Raw genomic sequence first — 20,546 nt, 5'->3', positions numbered from 1 at the left:
GTGAGGGGCCTGGAGCACAAGTCTTATGAGGAGTGGCTGAGGGAGCTGGGGTTGTTTAGTCTGGAGAAGTGGAGGCTGAGGGAAGACCTTATCACTCTCTACAACTACCTGAAGGAATGTTGTAGTGAGGTGGGTGCTGGTCTCTTCTGTCAGGTGGCTGGTGATAGGACAAGAGGAAATGGCCTCAAGTTGAGGCAAGGGAGATTTAGGTTGGATATTAGGAAAACTTTCTTTACTGAGAGGGTTGTCAGACATTGGAATAGGCTGCCCAGGGAAGTGGTTGAGTCACCATCCCTGGAGGTATTCAAAAAGTGTGTAGACAAGGTACTCCAGAACATGGTTTAGTGGGCATGGATGATGGTTAGATTTGATGATCTTGAAGGTCTTTTCCAACCTAAATGATTCTATGATTCTATTCTATGATTCTAATACAGGAGATACTCCAAGTGCTCAATCATCTTTGTGGTTCTTCATTGCTCTTGCCTCCAGTATGTCCATGTCTGTCTTGTATTAGAAGCCCAGAATCAAACTTTGCGTTCCAGATGTGTCTCACCAGGGCTGAGCAGAAGGCAAGGGAAGGGAAGGATCACCTCCCTTGACCTGCCAGCAACGCTCTGTCCAATGCTGCCCAGAATGTGGTTGGCTTTGCTGCAAAGGCATACTGTTGGCTCATGTTTAGCCTGTTGTCCACTAAGACAACCTGTTGCCCCAGGTCCTCTTCTCCAAAGTTGCTTTCCAGCCATTTGGTCCCAGCCTGTACTGCTGTATGAGGTTCCTCCTCTGCAGTTTCAGGTCTCAAACAGCTGGGAAAGACTCAAACAAAACAGCAGAAACCCTCAAACAGCTGAGAAGCAGTGACTACTAAATCAAAACTTACTTTCATACCCAAGACTAAAATAAATGTCCTCACCTACGACTTAACCTTGGCACAAGACCAGTAGGTTAGGCGGCTCTTCAGGCATTAGCATTATGAGCCCATGTTGAGCCCATGTCAACTCACACAGGCTATACAGGCTTACTTAACACCAACTGCTAATATGTGATTATTGTTTCTCCTAATGCCGTGTTTTAAAGTTTAAAAATCAGAACAATTTAGCAGTTCCAAACAGTGCTGCTAGGGCATATATGAGCAGGTCAGTTGTTCCAACAGCAGTTCTATTCAACTAGCATGCCTCAAGAACTATAGTGAAGCAGATGACTTACCCTTTGAGCTTTGTCTTTTAACTCCTGATCTTGGGCTAAGAAAGCTTGCATCCTCTTTTGGATGTCTGTAATTTTTTCAGGATTAATTCTAATTAAAAACAAAAAAAAGAGGAAGAAAGTTAGCTTTAATTATTAGAACATGCAAAAATAAGCACCTATTAAGTTCTCAGGAGTATCTTCACATCTTCTGCAGTGCTTTAATATGCATAAACTTATTACCACTCTGAAACAGATGAGAATGGAACCGTAATAAGAATGAAGCACAAACTCCTCAATCAAATAATACAGAAAAGACAAATGGGAGCTCAGACTTTTTATCCAGAGACAGTTTTCAGTGAAGGTGGTGAAACTTCTTCCAAAGCAAAGTCAAAATCAGCAGTAAAGAACTTCTTGAATTTAAAAAAATGTTGAGGAAAAAATATAAAGTAGTATAATGAATTATTGTACTACTTTGTATTGAGATAGCAGTCTTCATATGGAAATTCTCAGCATTTTTGAAAGCTTAAATAAGATCCATTGCCCTGGGAATACTGAAATTTACGTACTTCTTTCTTATAGCCAAATGAGCAAAAATAAAGGACCTTAGGATTAAACAGATTTAAGAGCTCCTCAAGATACCGATCAAGTGAATAAAGAACAGTGACTATTACAGAAAATGCCATTAAAACTAGTAACAAGGCATGCCAGTCCTCTCCCAGACTCTGGATTTTTACTTATTCCAGTGATACCTACACTATTCCAGGTTTATTTGCCCAGATCTTTTCTTATCTACTTCTGGTTTTGATCTGCCAGTGCCACCCAAGTGTACCACACAACCTACCAAACACGGTAGGAGGTTACCACTCAAGTAGAGGTCAAAAGAGATGCACAAGTACCAGATTTCTTAATCTAGTTCGTGCTGCTGTGTGTCATGTCATCCCATACTGTACAACAAAACATAGCCGTTGCTGAAGGAAGTCAAGAAGAAAAAAAAAAGAATCAATCATGCCTCTTCACATAGAGGTAAGTCAGTCTAAAAAACATGACTCTGATTAAAATACTAGGCAAGAAACATTTTATAGTTATTTTTTGTAACATAAGCCATTATCATCGGCTATTATTCTTACTAAATATGAAAGCAGCAATTAAGCAAGGGGTTGGAGTGTATTACCAAAGAATAATTTAATTTATAAAGACACCAAGCTTTATTCCCTCACCATTTCAATTTCTTATCTCTGTCAGATACAGAGTGGAAAACTGTAGCATACACAAGAGCTATTTAGCTACAGTTTTAGCGAAAGATCAAAAAGCTGAGTTCCAGTTTCAAGCTAGCATGTCATTTGCTCTGAAACTGTAAAGACATAAGAAAGAAAAGGCATGAAATATGCAGTGGGGGACAAACTGACCAACAAGTCTTTGAATTGCAATGCAGGATGGAATGCACACAAGATATCAGACAGAAAAAGTAAATAGAGAGAAGGCTCTTCTAGATTTTATTCTATAAAACAACATTAAGAAAGTGACAATGGAAATATTTATGACCCTAACAAAGGAAAAATGGTAGAATAGCAAAATAAAGGTAGTGTCTTGCTTAATACCAAATTGTATTAGAAGGTACAAACACAAAGTATACTACCTCACAGCAGAGGAAAGACAGGAGGAGGAGTAAAAAGGATGGCTGGATGACCTGAAACTCAAGAAGAAAGCTTAAAGTAGAACTGAAGACAAGTACAAAAACAGCACAAATACACTGGGATAAAATAAGAATTACAAGCACAAAATGAGATACAAAAAGTAATGAAGGGGTAGCATGACTAACAAAAAAAAAAATTAACATGAACACACTTGGTAGTAAGACAGCCGAGAGAAGTGTTGGATTGCTGTTATGTTATGGGAAAGCTATTAAGAGATGACCTCGAGACACTTAAATTAGCCAGTGTCTTTTTTTTTTCCCCAGTCTTCACTCAAAGTGGCAGCTGTAATCAGACAGCTAACAACAGCTACAGCACAGTCCAAGCTCACACCAGAATCACAAATCACGGGGTAACAGGTATTTAGATAAATCAGCTGAGCCAAAAGAAATTTGCTCCATAGCAACTAGAGAGAAAGACAAAGCACTTTTGAGTCATAGTTGTATCTATTCTTGAGAACTCATCTGAGATAGATAAAAATCTATGAGACGGGGCAAGTAAACATAGTGGTCATCTTCAAAGGGAGCAAAAAAAGAGAAGTTAAAGGATTAACTTTTTTCTTGATACCAAAAAACCAACTTTTAAGCACCTCAAGAAAATATGCAAACACACAATGGCCAACATAGCTTAGTCAGAAACAAAACATGACTAATCAATTTGATTATCCTTCATACCAGCATTAGCAGGCTTTCAGAATAGGAAAGAAACAGCAGTTGTCACATTTGATGTTAGCAAAGCATCTGGCAGTTGCACATTCTCATAAGCTAGGGAAACATGGTGTACATGAAATCGTTAAGTAAATGCAAAACTGGCCTTGGAGCTGTATTCAAAGAGTAGTTCGGACTGTCAACTACTCACTTTTCACTGTCAAACTCAAAATGCATAGCAAGTTCCAATTCTCACCTGGGCCTGCTATTACTCATTATTTTCTATGACTTGATTATTGTAGGAATATGATTCACTATTTATAGGAGACAATACATCATTGGGGCTCCAAGCATAATGGCCAATAATCTTAGACAAGATGTAACAACATTTTGTTGACTGCACATACATTTTAGTTTGAGTTACTTGGTTGAAATTTGCAAGAAAAGGGTTTGAAAAAAGACAGAAACACAGAAGATACTTTACAATTAAAAGAAGGGCAAGATAATGTGGTATAGATCTAAGCAATATCAACCAAGAATATAGTGCCCTGAGCACATTTTGAGGTTATGTGTTTGTTAATGAACGAGTAAATTTGCAACACTGAATATTAGAAAAAGACTCATAATACTGGATTCTCTCCACTAAAACACTGTATCATGACAGCCACCCACTGTCATCTTCGTCTCATGCTGGGATTCCAAAAATAAGAAAGCTGGTCATTGTTAAATTGGATTTTGGTTTTAATGAGTTTGCATGTTATTTCTTTCTGAACAATAAAACTCTTTACAACAATTATATACATGTGACTATTTGGAGAGACAAACCTAAAATCTAAACACTTAAATGCATTATCGTAATTTATAAGCTTGCCTAAACAGCTAAGCAGCAGTGAGCTAGAAGGGCATTTTATGACATTGTCATTTTTACTAGGCTGTTTATTTCTTTTCTTACTCTGTGAGCACAAATCTTGCATTTAAGTAGCAGTATAACTTTTTGAAATTGTTGTTTTGCTTAGCAGTTGCATAAATGGCCACACTTGACTGTGCCATGATGTAAATATGAACTCAGTTTGCTTGGTCTCATGAACTGATCAGACATCACTCCAAATTTCCTGGTCGATACGCACTCTGCTTTCCTCTCATTTCCCCTGTTTTTAAGACCAGGATAGAAGCACTGCTTTAACTAGATACTCTCTCTTCCCCATCCTCTCCCAAGCAGAATTTAAACAAAAAAGTTCAACCAGCACCAAAAAGACCATACTGCCATGATGCAGTAAAACAGTTTCCATATTCCACTCAGCTTCCAAGCAGCAGCAGCTTTTGCTCTGTGCTCTCAGCCTGGAATGTGGCTGTCTATGGTTACACTGGACAACCTGGAAGGCTGGAGAGAGGAGGAAGAGCTGGGACCTAAGGAAAGCTGCTCAGAGTTGCCAGCCTCACACCAGCAGATCACATACAGGTGCATAACCATGCTGGTTAGTGACACCAATGGATTGTCCTACAGTAATGATGGTAATTGGGAGGCAGCAAGTCTTAATAGATTCCCTAGTATTAACATTACTGTAATGGGGAATACACATCCAAGTATTCTCCACTGTCAGAAAAAAAGGTGTTTTGTTATTGTTGTTTTCTTCAAGAACCACATTTTTGTCATAATATTAAAGAAAGCAATATTACATCATGAGTATCTACATACTTGCACTTTCTTTCCCAAAATTTTCTGGACACAAAATTTGTTATGATAACCCCTTAGGAAGCAGCTCTTATCTTGTCACTCAAAAAAACTGGATGCCATGAAGTAGTCCCAAGGTACTATCAAAAATAATTTCAGTTTACAGCTTGCATCTAAAACTTTGAAATTATAGGCTCTTTATAAATATGTACATGATATTTAATATTTTCAGAATAGATTTTTTGCATATTTGAATGCTCTGAAATACGGTATTTATTATTGCATATTTTGCATTTTCTCTTGTTCTGTTTGAACACTGAAAAAGAGATGTATTGTTAAAACTAGTACCTGTAAATTGGCAGCTTGTGCTGATTAGAAAGGAATGGTATACTAACAGGCTCTACAGGGAGCTTAGATTTAAAACTGTAAATTAAGAAAACAGCCCAAACCCTAGCCTTTTGAATAGGTAGTCAGGAAAAGAAAAAAGTTCTTCCCCTCTCTCCTTTCAAATTATGGAACTGTTTTAAAAGCTCTGTCTAAATGAAATAAATGTTAAGAGCTGTTTACATGTCAGAAAATACAAAACAGGGAAAGTAACAGAAAACTGGTTCTTGCAATCCCTATGCAAGATAACAGGTTAACAACAACAGCAAAACAAACACTTCAATTGACAGTGATATTTTAGAAACAAAAAAGCTTTCAGAATGAATTTCAGCAGTTTGAAGAGTTAAACTCTGTCAGCAGTGAGCAATGCTCATTACCTTCTAACTCACGAGTTAGAAGGTAAGACTCTCAATTCTTGAGAATCTACAATTAGGTGAACATGCACAAACACCACCAGAAGACTACAACAGAAGACCTGGACATGCATGGGTTGATTCGACTTCTTCAACAATTTATCAACTGACAAAACACACCAGGATTGTATTAATTGGGAAACTGGCTAGAAGGAAACAACCTAAGAAGACTTGCAGTTAAAAACTTTTAGGATGAAACTGGTTTACAAACCACAAGTAGTTACAAGAATTTTTTTTTAAGGATTTTAGTTAGCCTCTTACAAGTACAATACTAAACCATTTAAGCCTTAACCACACTAGGCAGACAATTCTAAGTAAAAGCATTCCCCTTCATTATGATGTTACAAATACTAATAAGGTATGTTTTGCAAATTGAAAAAACTGGATCTCAGCTGTTAAAATGTATTATCAATCAAAAGCCCTGACTTTGCTTATAATGATTCTGGTTAAGAATGTTACTTAAATGTATTTATTATACATATGCGCTAGTGGCTTGGTAAAAGAATGAATTTTGGGGGTGGTGTTTAAAAAAAAAAAAAAAACCAAAAACACAAAAACAGAGAGTTTTCCATTGATGTAACATCAGATTAACAAGAATGTGTTAAGAGATGCAGCCATGGATGTCTGTCCAGAGACACATCTAACCTGGATTATAAACAGAAGATGCATTTATTGCTGGGGAAATTAAATATTTGCCTTATTAAAACTGAATTGTTATCCTAATACAAAAACACTGATTTGTATTTACATGGATAAATACAGGCTAAAGAGGCTTTTTTACCATTTTCTATGATAAGCTGTTCAAACAATTAACTGCATTACTCAAGAAGTTAAAAGCCTAGCTGTCAAAGAAAGGTGAAATATTTATAATGTGCATGGGATCGGACATTTATTTAGGGAATATCAAAATAAGATAAATTATTTGAATAACTATCATTTTAAAAAGGAAAAAGATGAAGTTTGAAAAAAGACACAATTTGCTTAGGCTGTGGTGGTTATACAGCAGATCCTTTTAAAGAGCTATGATGCTTAAAGGAAAATATCAGACTTTAATTCAGTTTCTTTACTGATATCGTCCTCATTCAGTTGGGGGTTTTTTTGTTTGGTTTTTTTGTTGTTGTTGTGTGGTGCTTTTTTTTTTTTTAAACAGCAATGTCAAAAGAAAGCTTTAAGCACAATTAGACTTTTGGTAGTTGTTTGACTCCATTCTAGTCCTTATTTTCGCTGTTTTAGCGAAAGTTGTCTTACGTTTGAAGTTCATGCATATTCTACACAGAATTGATAGGCGTTTGACCAGAAAAGGTGTATTTACTTCACTGGCTGCTGTGTACTGTTTGTTACATAGAAGCAACATTCACAAGTACAGTTCACAAGTGCCTCTGAAATGGCATATCCTATACATCAAAAATACTTTAAAAAAGTAAAACTAAGCCTTAAATCTGGACAGTGCTATATGCATGTTTCTATTCTCTGCAGAAATGACAACTTGTTAATTTTGAGCTGACCTGAAGGTTTAAGCAATGAAGTAATAACCACCACTTAAAGTTTCACCCTATTTTGATTTCTTCTCAAAAACAATTGTTCCACAAACACTTTCTGCATACAGTTAATTATCTTCTTTGCTTAAATATTCACATCTTCACATTCAAACCACAGCTTTTCAAAGTAAAATAGTCCTAGCCTTGCTCATACCCACTTGTACAGAAGCTTAATTTTCTACCTTGTCATCCTTCTCTGATTTCTTCTAGCTCCATTCTACAGTTTTTGGCATAGTGCAACCTGAACTACATAAATATTCAAAATCCAGTCAGGCTCATACCACATTTTCTGGCTTGCTTTCAATTCTTCTTCCATATTTCCTTCACACTCTGTTTCCTCTTTTGATTTAACATTAGACTGACAGGCTCAAAGAACAATGAACTCCCTCCTACCTACAGCTGCTAATTAAGAAATTACTACCAATTCCTTTTAGTGTTTTTATTATTATTTTGACAGTTAGGGTTTTTGGTTTTTCTATATGTCCATTACTCTGCATTTACTAGAAATTGCAAATGTAAAAGCTTTTTTATTTTTACATGGTATCATTATATGCTTCTGCAACTCTTTCAAAGTCAGTTCTCTCTTGTACAGATAACACAGATCTCTACAGGTTTCCATCAGAATATTCTCTGCAGTATGTAAAATGACCATTTAGCCACATTTTTTATTTCCTGTTCTTCAACTAACTGATTCAGAAAGATCATGACAAACTGCAGAAATAGTCTAGAACTAAAGACAGGTAAGAGAAACAAGAATGATAACAGGTGTAAAAAACATAGAAGGACAGGTTAAAGAAATTGTATTTGTTTAATCTGCAAAAGAAAAGAGGAGAAAGAGATAGCATAATTATGTTCAATTACATTAAAAGTATTGCAAAGAGTAAGAGAATACATCATTTTCCATATATTCTTGGCACAGGACAAAAGAAATACTTCAATTACTTACAAGGCTTATCAGACGCTTGAAGAAAAAACGTTAATGGTAGGAACTGTTGAGTATAGGTGAGATCACTTTGGGAAATTGTGAAGAATTGGCAAGTTAGACAGGCATCTGATAAGAATGGTAAGAATGATTTGTACAGCTGATCCTGCCTTTGAGAAAGGGGATGGAATAGGTAACCTCTCAAGGTCTTTTCCTTCTACAATGCTATCCAAATCTCCCTTGTTTGTCCACTTCCAGGCAATTCAGGCACTTTACTCCATCAGGACTGTCATAGACTCATCACACATTATTCCTGTAGAAAGAAGGCTGAATAACAGACAAGCCATTAGTCACTTACTTGATTTCACTGACAGGTACTTTCCTCTGTGAAAGCTGTTCCACCATGCCTTTTTCTTCTGAGGGAAGCAATAACAACAAAGCTTCACCACCTTCTTTGTATCTGATCAGGGAAAAAACCACAAAAGAGACACCTCAAGCAAACATGCAAAAAATACAATTTTTTGTTGATGTTTTCAATGACCAATGAGAATTTACATTTGCTTCCTTATAATCAGCCCAAGGAGCAAACAAAAATCCTCACTTCACAAAGAGAAAAGAAAAGGCAAACCAGTCAAGTGATTTGCCTGTATCTCCACTTGAGCTGATTTCAGAACTACACCTAGAGCCCTAAACATCTGGGACTAAGACACAGATTCAGATCAGTGGATCTTTTCTTCCCTAGATTAGAAATATTTATGTAGTAATCAAATGGCACTTGATCAAAGCGTACAATACTGGAAGACCTAACTACTCGCATTCATCCTTTACCAATAGGCAAGTCTTAACACCTGGTAGCGACTCATTCTCCTTTGCACATCCTGCAAGTGAAAGAAGTTAAAGGCCAGGAAAGGATAAGTGCCTTGATCCCAAACAAATCCTACTTGCAAGTTCAATAAAGGCTACTCTTCTAACAGGTCACAGAGGCACTGAAAGAAAAGCATAAAAACAGGAGTTCTTTCATTTACAGAAGTAGTTTTTAGATGCAAAAGAAAAACTACAATCAGACTGATCCCATAAGAACATATCTAGAATTCACTCTCCAATGCACTTAACAGCTATATCAAATGTAGCTGACTTGGTAATTAAGATACATGGTGGGCAAAGTAATAAAAATTCTTCTATTTTATTCATAAAGCATCTTCGTGTTCACTTTCTGCTTGTGCAGGAAAATGTCAGTTCCTACTTTCAGCAAATTTAGCAACTTGAGGACATTCAAGGAGAAAAAAGTACCCAACAGCATTAGTAAATAAACAAGACAATGGGTGTAAGTCCCACTGACAAAGTAGTAATGATGAGTTAGTTTATCTGCATTATGTAAGTCCATATCTATTGTAACACATACATTATTTCTTCTTTTACATTTACAAATAGTTCTTAAGAGTACAGATTGATAGGAAAATATTGCATAGGGTCCTCCATTATATAAAAAAACACCTGTTGAACTAAATTTCAGAAATATGCCAAAATTGGACAGAATCCAACTCACAGTCAACTGATGAGAGCAATGTGTGGGACAAAGCAAAATAAGAGAGTGGCAAGTTACTATGTAGAGCGCTCTAACTGCCAAGAGCTACTCACAGGGAAGTCCCTGGGCAGCAGCAGATTGTAAGCCTATACATAAACTGCTATGTCTACAAGTATTCCATTTATTTGAAACAAAATACTCATGGTATTATTTTTCAAGTGCCATTTTATATCAAATTATTTACTACCCTAACAGGCCTTTGGTTTGGTTCCTACTCCAGTTGTATTTGTCTTTTTCTCCTATGCTGGTAAAACTTTTCATCCATCTTATGCGTATCTGGTTTGTCCTTTCTGTTTTCTATACGGAAAGTTAACCATTTCCTCTAACTTTATTCCACTCAGCCTGCTGCCATTTCATAAATCTTCAGCTTCTGTTACTCCATCATACATTCTCCTGTTGGGTCTTTACTCCATTTGCATTCATTCTTCTCCATCAAGAGAACCATCAGGGAAAAGGTATTATACAAAAGATGTAAACCGCCAGCAGAAGGGTAGGAGATGCTATTAGTTTGTCTTTGGGTCAGAGACCACAGAGAACAAGACTATGCCAGGGTAAGCCACATCTTTCCAATAAAAGCTCAGCAATGACAGAAGAAAACACCAGTCCAGTCTTTGTGCGTAGAAAAGGGGACATAAGTGCTATTTAAGGAAGTATTCGAGTCAAGACTACGTGGCTTAAAACAGCTTTTAAGTTGGAGGCGAGACAGTGCAGAAGGATGTTCTCAGGCACACCAAACAATATTCATACCATTAACTGATAAAAATAATTTCAGATGGAACATAGAGAGCCCACATTTCTCCAAGTATAAACAGTTATCACTTGGCAAAAACAGTACTGCAGAACTGTTTGAAAACTATAAACACTATCTGTCACAGCAGAGTAAGCAATGCAAGTAGCAACAAAATCTGCAGTTAAAACAGTCTGACAGCTTTTATTACAGCTCTCTGCTTTCATTTGATGAATTTGGAAAAAATCACAACAAAATGCTCTCCGATGCCTTTTTTTTTTTCCCTTCCCCAGTGCTATGCACGACGGGTTTGGGGAATGACTTTTAAGGATAATTTTTAAATGTTTAATATACGGTTTTGTCATGAGATTTCAGCCCTTACTTTCTAGATTTTGAAATTTTACATGGAAATCAAATTGTTGCTAAGAGAAGAGTCTCCGCCACTTACTAACACAATGTAAATTTACTGGTTTTATATGGTTTGGTAAGTGTACCAAAACAAATGGTAAGACATTTGGACTTTGTCCCAAAAAATACTGCTTTACAGTTGTGGTTGAGGGAGAGATGCTGTACAAAAATGATAGTAACTTGATTTTAATCCATTTAATTAGTAGACCTAAAATGTTCTTAATGCAGAAATATCAGCTTGTAGAATCTTCCTTAAAAAAAAAGTTCTAAAGCAACCCATATGCTTGGTTTAAGGCAATTTATTATCTTTACCAAAAGCATAGGAGGACGTACATCACTGCTGACCAAACATCCTGTGTATGTTTCGGCCCTTTATATAATAATTAAGGTTGGGAATGACCTGGTTACGTAGACTAAGTGCACCTTGTAAGAAAGCTCTATATATTCCAACCCAGCCAAATTCGAAATGATATTTCCACAAAGTGGGTGCATGTCAGACACTGCCACTACTTGAACAAGCAATGAAGTCCTGGAAAGCCACTGAACCTTAGAGGACTTTGCATTTTATGGCAAAAATTGATGATCACAGTTCCAAGGCAGCTAATTTTTCCATGAAAAGAACCTGAGCTCTCAGAGCACTGTTGGAAAGAGGATGAAAATACTCTCTTATCTACCCAAGGGTAGTAACAAACAGGAAGACAGAGATAATATTGCTGCCAATACCAGTCTCACCCATTTAGAGTACAGAATTACACACAGCTCTGCTCTTCTCTTCAAAACAGATGCTACGAAAGGAAAGGATTCCAAAAATGCTATGAGAATGATCCAATATCTGGAAAGAATGTCTGCTTAATCTCTTAACAAGAATCTTCCTCATTTGTCAAGAAGACACAAAAAGTCTTGATCACACTATATAAACACCTACAAAGGATGATTTTTGCAGATTCCTTAAATTTAGTCAAAGGCATGAAGTGATTTGTGTAGTTTTGATGCTTCTGGCATTTCTTAACCTGTAGTGCCTGACTCAGCATTCTTAAATTGTTGCTTTATTATATTTATTTTATCCAGTGTGCAACACACTACAAAAGACCAGTGTCATACAAATCATGGAATAAATACCCATCAAGGGTCAAGGAAATTATGGTCTTAAAGATAACCTCAAAGAGAGGTTTCAGTGGAAAATTTAAGTTTTCAAAAGTGTTTTCTCTGTGTCTTTCATACTAAAAGCTTCTATACTGGCAAACTTATGAAAGCACAAGCTACTAAGAACTGGCATAAACAATAAAGAACACTTAGATATTCAGCTAAAAATTTGTTTCCATTACAATGCCTAAAACATGAGAGAAAAGAACATCCCCTCAGTATCCTAAGGGAATAAAGTTCTCCACTAAAGCCAACAAAAGAACATTTCTGTAATTATTTTAAGTAGACAGATAAAACCTTTAAACCTTTATAGATGATAAAGCAGCAAAGAGTCAACCTCAGCTACTGAAATTCTTTAGCAGGAGGACTACTACTTCTGCAGATGAGAAGACATTAGGAGTTCTCCCCATTCCTGCTGACTGCAGCCTTCAAGTTGTCCATCATCACCAAAACCAAACATCTGACCTAAAAGGCTAATTCACTTTGGTGATTTATTATTCACCAAGTATGCACCTCAACTGTGCCGGAGAAAAGTAAATTAAAAACCTCAAAGTAATCAAACTTTCTTGGACTGTGTAGTAATTGATGATATTACTTATCTTGTCATTTCCTCAAGATAATCAAGAAACCAGAGCAGGGACTCATCTTTGCATTGCGATTTTAACAGTCTCTTAGGATACCAGATACAATTCATTCCGGTTCTGTGGAAAATTGCATCTTACTTGCAGAAAGTCTTGGGGAAAAAAAAACCCACATACTTCTAGTACAAACCTGTCTTATTTTCTAGAGTCTTTTGGCTTCAATACTTATCAAAAAGGCAAGTAACTTTTCTGCAACTCAGTCTCGACTTACAAGCAAGGAAGCTGTGACAAATCATCATTAGCACTATAAAGCCAAGGGTAGAAATGAAATATTTACACTGACTGCAGATGAGAAAAAGGATGCTTACAATCAAGGGCAAGCACCAAAGGCTGGACAAGAAGAAAATGGGAAAAATTATTTAGGACAATGTGGTACTGGCTAATTAGAAGTAGAGAAAAATGGTTTAAAATGTCAAGAGCACCATTTCCCTAGCAAAGAAACACAAAGAGTTGCCGAATAGTTTCATTTCATACCAAAAAATAAATAAAACACTCAAATCAAAAGGACAGTTTATTCACCATGACAGAATCTATCTTAAACTTCTGCTAAAAATCACCCTGAGCCAACAGCTAGTATCAAACATGAAGGAACTAATAGCATGGCAACAACTCAGTGAGGACAGGATGAGAAAAAAATGCTTTTTTTGCAGGCCAAAGAGACACTCAATTTTTGCTGACCTTAACCTATCTTAATCTAACCTTGATCAGATGCAGCCAAAGGCTGCATATACCCCTAGCCAATACTATTAAAGCAAACAACACTACCATTATCACAAAGGCAACAGATGAAAACACACCATGGTTATTAATCAATTCCACCTTGCCATGCAGCTAGAGTTGAGCTTGTTCTAACTACATTCAGAGTAATTTTACATCCTTGCCACAACCATCATAACATATCACTCAGTCAAATGCACCATATTTTAGTTGTCAGTGACATACGAGTCATGGTGATACCAGAATAAAATAGGAATGGGAAATATCTGATTGATGGTCATCAGGCACCAGTGCTCTGCTGTAGGGCAGGCATCCAGTAGGAAAAAAAATGATGGGAGCAATGGAAAGACAACTGTAAAGATAGCCTGCATGGATATGCAGACCTTACAGGAAACGTTATACAGGTTGTCCTGAACAGATGTATTGCAACGTGTTTCCCTAACATTTGTATTTCAGAAGATGTAAGTTGATGCCAAATTTCAAGAGAGTTAAAGGCAGTATTTCTGCTTGCTTTGGCAAGAAAAAAAAAATCTATTTTAAAAACTGGCAAAGGAGAAAATGGAGATTATGAGATAATCATAAAATTTGGGGGAGGAGGGTTGCAGATATAAGGATACTTGCATTGCAGTTTCTTGAATTGGAATATTTCCCATTACAGAAAACCCAATATAAAGGAGGTGATGTTTTTGAAGATATTTACCACACACAAACACACAAGGAACTGTAAGTATGTAATTTTTAATGCTTTGGAGGTCACACATCTACCACCGTACTCAAAAAAAAAAAAAAAAAAAGTAGTGGTTTGTGGTTGGTTTTTTTTTTTCAGTCTGTAACTTAAATGGGATGTTACCAAGTTGACCTGATTAAAGATCTAATTTTAGCCTAACTGGGCCAGGATGGATAGTATCAACATATGCTGTCATCTCATCTGTCAAAAGACACAGAAGGAAGTAAGATATCACTGCAAAACTTGTGAGCTTAAATCAAAGCCCTTTCTAAAAAGTCTTGCATTCCAAGCCAACAAGCCATCTTCAGATACATTAGTATTGCAGAAACTCTCCACAGTAGATCCCTTCAGAAAAAGGAAGTCAGGCATCAAGGAAGTCAAATCAACTTCTCAGCTGTGTCTTTCTCACTCAGATCAAATTTGCTAGAGACTTACCAGAAGTAAGCAAAAGACTGCTTTCTTTAAAATGTTAAGTCAGAAAGTTAAGCATTTGGAATAGCATCAAAACCAAGCCCACTAAATTTGCCTGGTTTTGCATGTGCATTATGATACACTCTAATTACGTATTTTCACTCTTCTTCTGCTGGACCCTTTGTTCATCATACGTGGTTGCCAAACTATTAATACGAAACTAATAGTTACTTCCACTATGAAGCCAAATTATTCACCATCTAAGGTGATCATTTATTCACTGTGCACCATTCACACCCTTCTCAGAACACAAATATTCAGGAGCACTTTATATTGCAACAATAATGTTCTTTACATCTTTGCATACAATTTTAGTTTCCATGAAGAACCCAGAATAAGACAATTCCATCAAGTGGAATAACTGACAAGCAAAATTCAAAAAGCAGCACAGATCCCCGCTTCTAGAGCAAAGATTTACCCCTGTAAAGACTGAAAGAATATGCCAGTGAAATTATCTAGATATTTGTTAATGTACACACTATTGCAATTGAGACTTGAGGATGAGAAAAAAAAAAACCCTGGCATAGTACAGTTCTTCATCTGTGGTAAGAAGTACGGGAAAAAAGAGAATCACCACCTGAGTGTGCAAATATACATCTAGTTTTCGGAAGCTAGTGACAGTGACTTCCCAATCTATAGATTAGGTAAAAAACTAACAAACATGCTTAATATAACATGGACTAGAAAAAGTTAGAGTGAGTTAAGTTCTATGACATCTAGCTTGTAATTTATATTTTACTTTAAAATTATTTTCAATTCCTTGATAAATTAACTATAGTAGTGAAGGAAAAAGCATTTCATTGATGCAAACATTTGTCTGTGTTGCACTCTTATGTAAAGGAACAATACAACATATCTATAAAAATATATCCAAAACATATCAGAATGGACAGTTTTATTCTGAGAAGACCTATTTCAATCTGATACGCATACAAATAAATCTGTTCACCCACACACTATCCTTCAACAAAGAGAAACTAATATCCATATCTACCCCTAAGGCCTTCCACAGAAATACAATAATTCATAGTTTTGTTTTAAAATTCAACTATTAAATCTGATTATCTAAGCTACCGTTTTTAAACATATTTCTTAAAGTAACAGCTTTAGGTCTCTCATATTGGGCTCAATTCAGGCAAAACTTTGTTTCCAATTATACTACCTTCTGGGCCTTCTGACATGACGAGGACTGATGAAATCTAAGCTTCAAACCCAGAAAACGTTATTTCTCCAAGCCCAGGAGCAAGAAGAGTTTTATCTACTGTTTATCATACCTTCTACACTGCTGGGTTTCTTCCCTAACATGGTAATTTGTTATTCTCTTTTAAGTGACAAATGAGCACAGAAAACAAATGCATGAATATTGAAATTTCTATCCCATCTACACGATCAACAGTCTCTTTTTGTAGTAGATATTTTTCTTTAAAACAACAAATCTTTAACAAGAGATCTGTGTGCACTGCTAACTGAAACAGTGCTGTATCATCTACAGCAAGTCCTACCAAAGCAGCCCAACAAAAATGACAAGAAAATTGTAAAGAAAAGGTGCTTGCTATTCACAGCTGAGCAAATGCTGCAGACGGGCCGGGTTCACTGCTGGTTCCTCAATTCAGCCAGGGAGAAGAGCTCTTTCCCATCAGTTGTAAACAGTCCAACATCCCATGCAGCGTTTAAAACTAACAACAAAAAATGAACTGGCTTCATTTTTTCGTTTTGCTTTAGCTCACTTCTAATGCTTTGTTCACTCCTGTTTCTCCATTGCATAGACCTTAGTTCAGTATCCCCAAAAAATTATCAGTAAATATTGCTATGAAGTCAGAGATTGCTTTGGGGGTTGTTTATTTTGGGGTTTGGTTTGGTTTGCTCTGATCACTCAATATCCTTTTCCTTCTCCTGTCTGAACAGTAGCCCATTTGTATCTATTGCCAAGTTCTGAGAACCATGCAGCTGGGTTTTAGTCATACTACAAAACCATAATCTCCTTCATTCAATCATACTGGATAGGTGTCCTTGTTTGCCAGACAGTCTTAGTCACAAGACATAATGGACAAGAATAGGCAGTGGTTCACCAACCTTATCATGCTAGTCTCAGAATAAATTGAACTCAAAAGGCCTTGGGATGTTGTTGGGTCCTCCAGCCTAGACTGTAAGCAATCCATTTTCCACAGCAGCTGTGTCCACTCTGCTGCATTAAAATACATGTGTTTATTTATTTTTTATTACAGCTTACAGTACAGCTTCATATCAGCAGGTAATAACCTTAGCCACTTAATATTTCAGTGTATTGGAACATTCATACCATGCCATCATGAAGAGAATTCTAATGAATAACACAGTGCCAGTCAGTATAACTGCAGCATCACAGGCCACTGTCAGGAACGTAGCTAGGGTACAGCATTTAATTTTAGAGAATTCAATAATGTGAATTGCAAGTTAAATATGTGGTGTCAACAATTTCTTGTGACCTCCACTGGCAGCTATTTTTACTTAAGTTAGGATGATGACTTGACTGCAATATAATATAAGATGGTCTAAATAGTGCATTTATTTTTAAAGAAAATAAAGCAGTGAAACTGCTTCAGTGGGTCTTAAATAAAAAAAAAAAAAATTAAAACAAAAAAATCAAACAAGGAGCCGCCATCTTGACTGTACTGTCTATTCAGGACCCAAGACATGTATTCCTGGGATATTTTTCCCAATTAAAATAAATAAATAAATTAATTAATAGAGCTTCCACCATTGGAAGAAAGTTCCATTAAGTCACTCACATATAAATGCTTTATTGCCACTTGCATGGATTACTCTAAAGGCTTATTAGTCTCACTTTCACACATATAATGTGCAATTACTTAAGCAGAGCCCCAACGAGCATGCTTCAAAGCTTTTTACTTCATGACAGACTAAGATCATTATATGACCTGCCCTGCCCCTTTCACCTTTCCAAAATTTGATGTGTGTGTATTCTTCAGTATTCACAAGGCATCAAAAAAACCTATAGATCTTTTAAGTCTTTATTCATACTTCTTGGCTCTAATCATACCAGCCAGTACAAAGATGGTAGACAACAAAGTATCCTGCTTTGGGAAGATGAACTTTTATTATTCATTTGTTTTCAGAGCATGATTTACCAAAAGAAAAAAAAAATATGTAGAGCTAGACAGAACATGCATGCCTGTATGCACACATCATTTAACAACAACAACAAAATTACAGTGACTTTCCTAAGTCAGTTTAAGCACCTAAGAAACTTAACCAACTAGCCTGGATTAAATGCCATCAGAAGTCTGAGTCAGACCTAAAGCATATATAGAGTTCTGGACATGTCACAGATAAAAACTGCAGAGCAGAAAGGTTTATTCTGTTTTAAATTCCACTGTCAGTGTCTTTTAAAAAAAAAAAAAAAAAAAAAAAAGACTCCTGACAGAAAAATCACTAAACTCAAGTAACAGATTTTAATAGTCTTCTCTGAAGGAAAAGAAAAAAAAAATACAGAGTAGGAGGAGGAATGTAATGCTAGGAAAGAAAGAAATGAATTACCGAGACATGCCAGGATACAGGTACATCCAAAATACAAGATATTTCTGCGTGAATAGAAAGCTAAAATAGACTTTTCAGTGTCTTTTCCACTCATCAATGCAATCACGACTGAAAGAAAAACATCCCTATATATGGTTTTTTCATGCCATACAACTTACAAATTACGTTAGGAAAAACAGTTGGGAAAAAAAAGTGAGAATCAGTGTGCTTCAAAAATTATTATCTTCTGCTGTCCCCTAGTGGCATTGCAACTTGTTTCACAAAATTGATCAAAGAATATTTTCAACTGTAGGTTTCATAGGCTACAGAACAGAAGGCATCAATAGAAATTAAAAGCCAGAAGAAATTAGTTTTGCAGACAAATGCTACAAGCAGCTCTTATTTACTTAGAATTTTTGAAACTAAAACCCACAGGAAAACACTGTGATCTAGTATTTTAAATTACAGACTTCTAAGAGATTGTTTGGCAAAAAATATAGTCAAAAATATTTATGGGCCTGGACATGATATTGTCAGTATTTTAGAAACTCTTTTACTGAACTAGTTAAGACTTTAAATAAATACTTTGAAAGCAGTTGGAAGTATCATCACTCCAATCATAGCATACCTTTCAAGTTTAACAAAAAAAAGAAAAACCCACCACACTCAAGATATGCCAAATCTACTATAAAGTAAAAGCATTACTGGACAACACCCAGATTTTCTTGATCTTACTTTACCATAAATCAAAAATGCAGGAGTTGCATTTATGTTCTTCAGCAGGATAAAATGCAAGTGAAATGCTACTTAGGGAACACAGTGGTCTTATCCACTTAAAAATCAATCATTATCTTTCATCTTAGATAAGGCTTTGCAAAACTACAAAACAGATGTGGGAACACATCCACAATTGTTAGTTAAAGTTTTTTCAGCTCAATCCCCAAAATAATTTCTCTTGACTTTCATGTTTACTTTTGTATCACAAAATAATTTGATTTCAAAAGTAAACCGTATTTGGCATCCCAATTTTAATTACAGTTTAACACAGTCTCTTAATTAGCTGAGATATTTCATTTAGCTTTCATTCTATGCAATTATACACTCTCATAACCCATGAAAATTTGTAATTATCTCTAACCTCGTTAATGAGGACCACTAAACTGCAGTTCAGTTCATTTTTATCAAGTTTCTAGAAAAAACACAAGCTTCTCATGCTAGCTAGAGCTATTGAAAACAAGTGAAGTTTCCTACTCAACACTTCCAGTACACCAAGAAGTACATTCTCAACAATCCACATTAAAACTGCAATAGCATATTTACTCAGTGCACAGTATTTACTTGAAACTATTAGACATCTCCCTTGTTCTATTTTCAAAGATCTATTTCATGCCATTAAGTTCACTAAACGAATCTCTTTCCATGACTGCTTTAAGGACAGAGAGAGCCTGTATGTTTCTCCAGAATGAAAGCCCAGTGTATGTAGAACCTTCCTTGACCTTTGGATGAGATTAAGAAACAGAAAATATCCATAAAGGTTTTCCTACAGAAGGAATTTGCTTTCACTATCAGTCACCACCCTGCCAGCTCAAACAACTTGCTCAGATGTACTCCCAATTTCAGTAAGGTCTGGATACTGAAAAATTCACGTAAAAGGGAATGTAAATAACAGTCCAGTGAAGCAAGGAGCAGGCATCCAGCACAGCCATGGGCTACGAGACAGACCCTCTGTCCCAATTTTCATCTAAATCTGTCCCTCAAGCAACCACAGAAGGTTGTATTTAAGAGGCCGCTGAAGACAAACCCTTAAGGTTGCAAGGCTAACATCCTCATCAGTGTGACATTTTTATTAAAAGCAGTACAGAAGAGGGGGGTTATTTGTCTTCATGGAGCTGCTTCCCCTCTCTAAACCTAGTTAAAATCACTCTTCTCAGCACCTAATGAGAATCGGGAAAAGGCCTGAGGTTCATAACTCCAGGGAGGTGCTTTAATTCAGTGACACAGCTCAGGAAGAGCTCAACAAGTCTCCTAGAAACTGCCAATTAAACAGTGCCAAATATATTGTTTTCCCTTTCAGAATGACAGTATGCCATAAAGACAAAATTACAAGCCTTCTGTGGAAGCCACACAGGATTAAAAAAAAGGGGGGGGGGGGGGGGAGAAAA

At 36.3% G+C, this 20,546-nt stretch overlaps 1 protein-coding gene across 1 annotated transcript in view; it reads right to left on the bottom strand.

Moving 5' to 3' along the window:
- Positions 1 to 20,546, bottom strand: part of DDX10 (DEAD (Asp-Glu-Ala-Asp) box polypeptide 10) — a 193,893-nt gene that overhangs the window by 158,188 nt on the left and 15,159 nt on the right. Inside the window, exons 10-11 of the mRNA XM_010572595.1 lie at positions 8,808 to 8,909; positions 1,204 to 1,291 (exon numbers count right to left, since the gene is read on the bottom strand). Of these exons, the coding sequence (XP_010570897.1) occupies positions 1,204 to 1,291; positions 8,808 to 8,909 (190 nt within the window). The remainder of the gene's footprint in view (positions 1 to 1,203; positions 1,292 to 8,807; positions 8,910 to 20,546) is intronic.

Source organism: Haliaeetus leucocephalus, unplaced genomic scaffold (genome assembly GCF_000737465.1).
Source record: "Haliaeetus leucocephalus isolate CR32 unplaced genomic scaffold, Haliaeetus_leucocephalus-4.0 Scaffold351, whole genome shotgun sequence".
NCBI classification, from domain to species: Eukaryota; Metazoa; Chordata; class Aves; order Accipitriformes; family Accipitridae; genus Haliaeetus; species Haliaeetus leucocephalus.
This window is presented reverse-complemented; position numbering and strand designations above follow the sequence as displayed.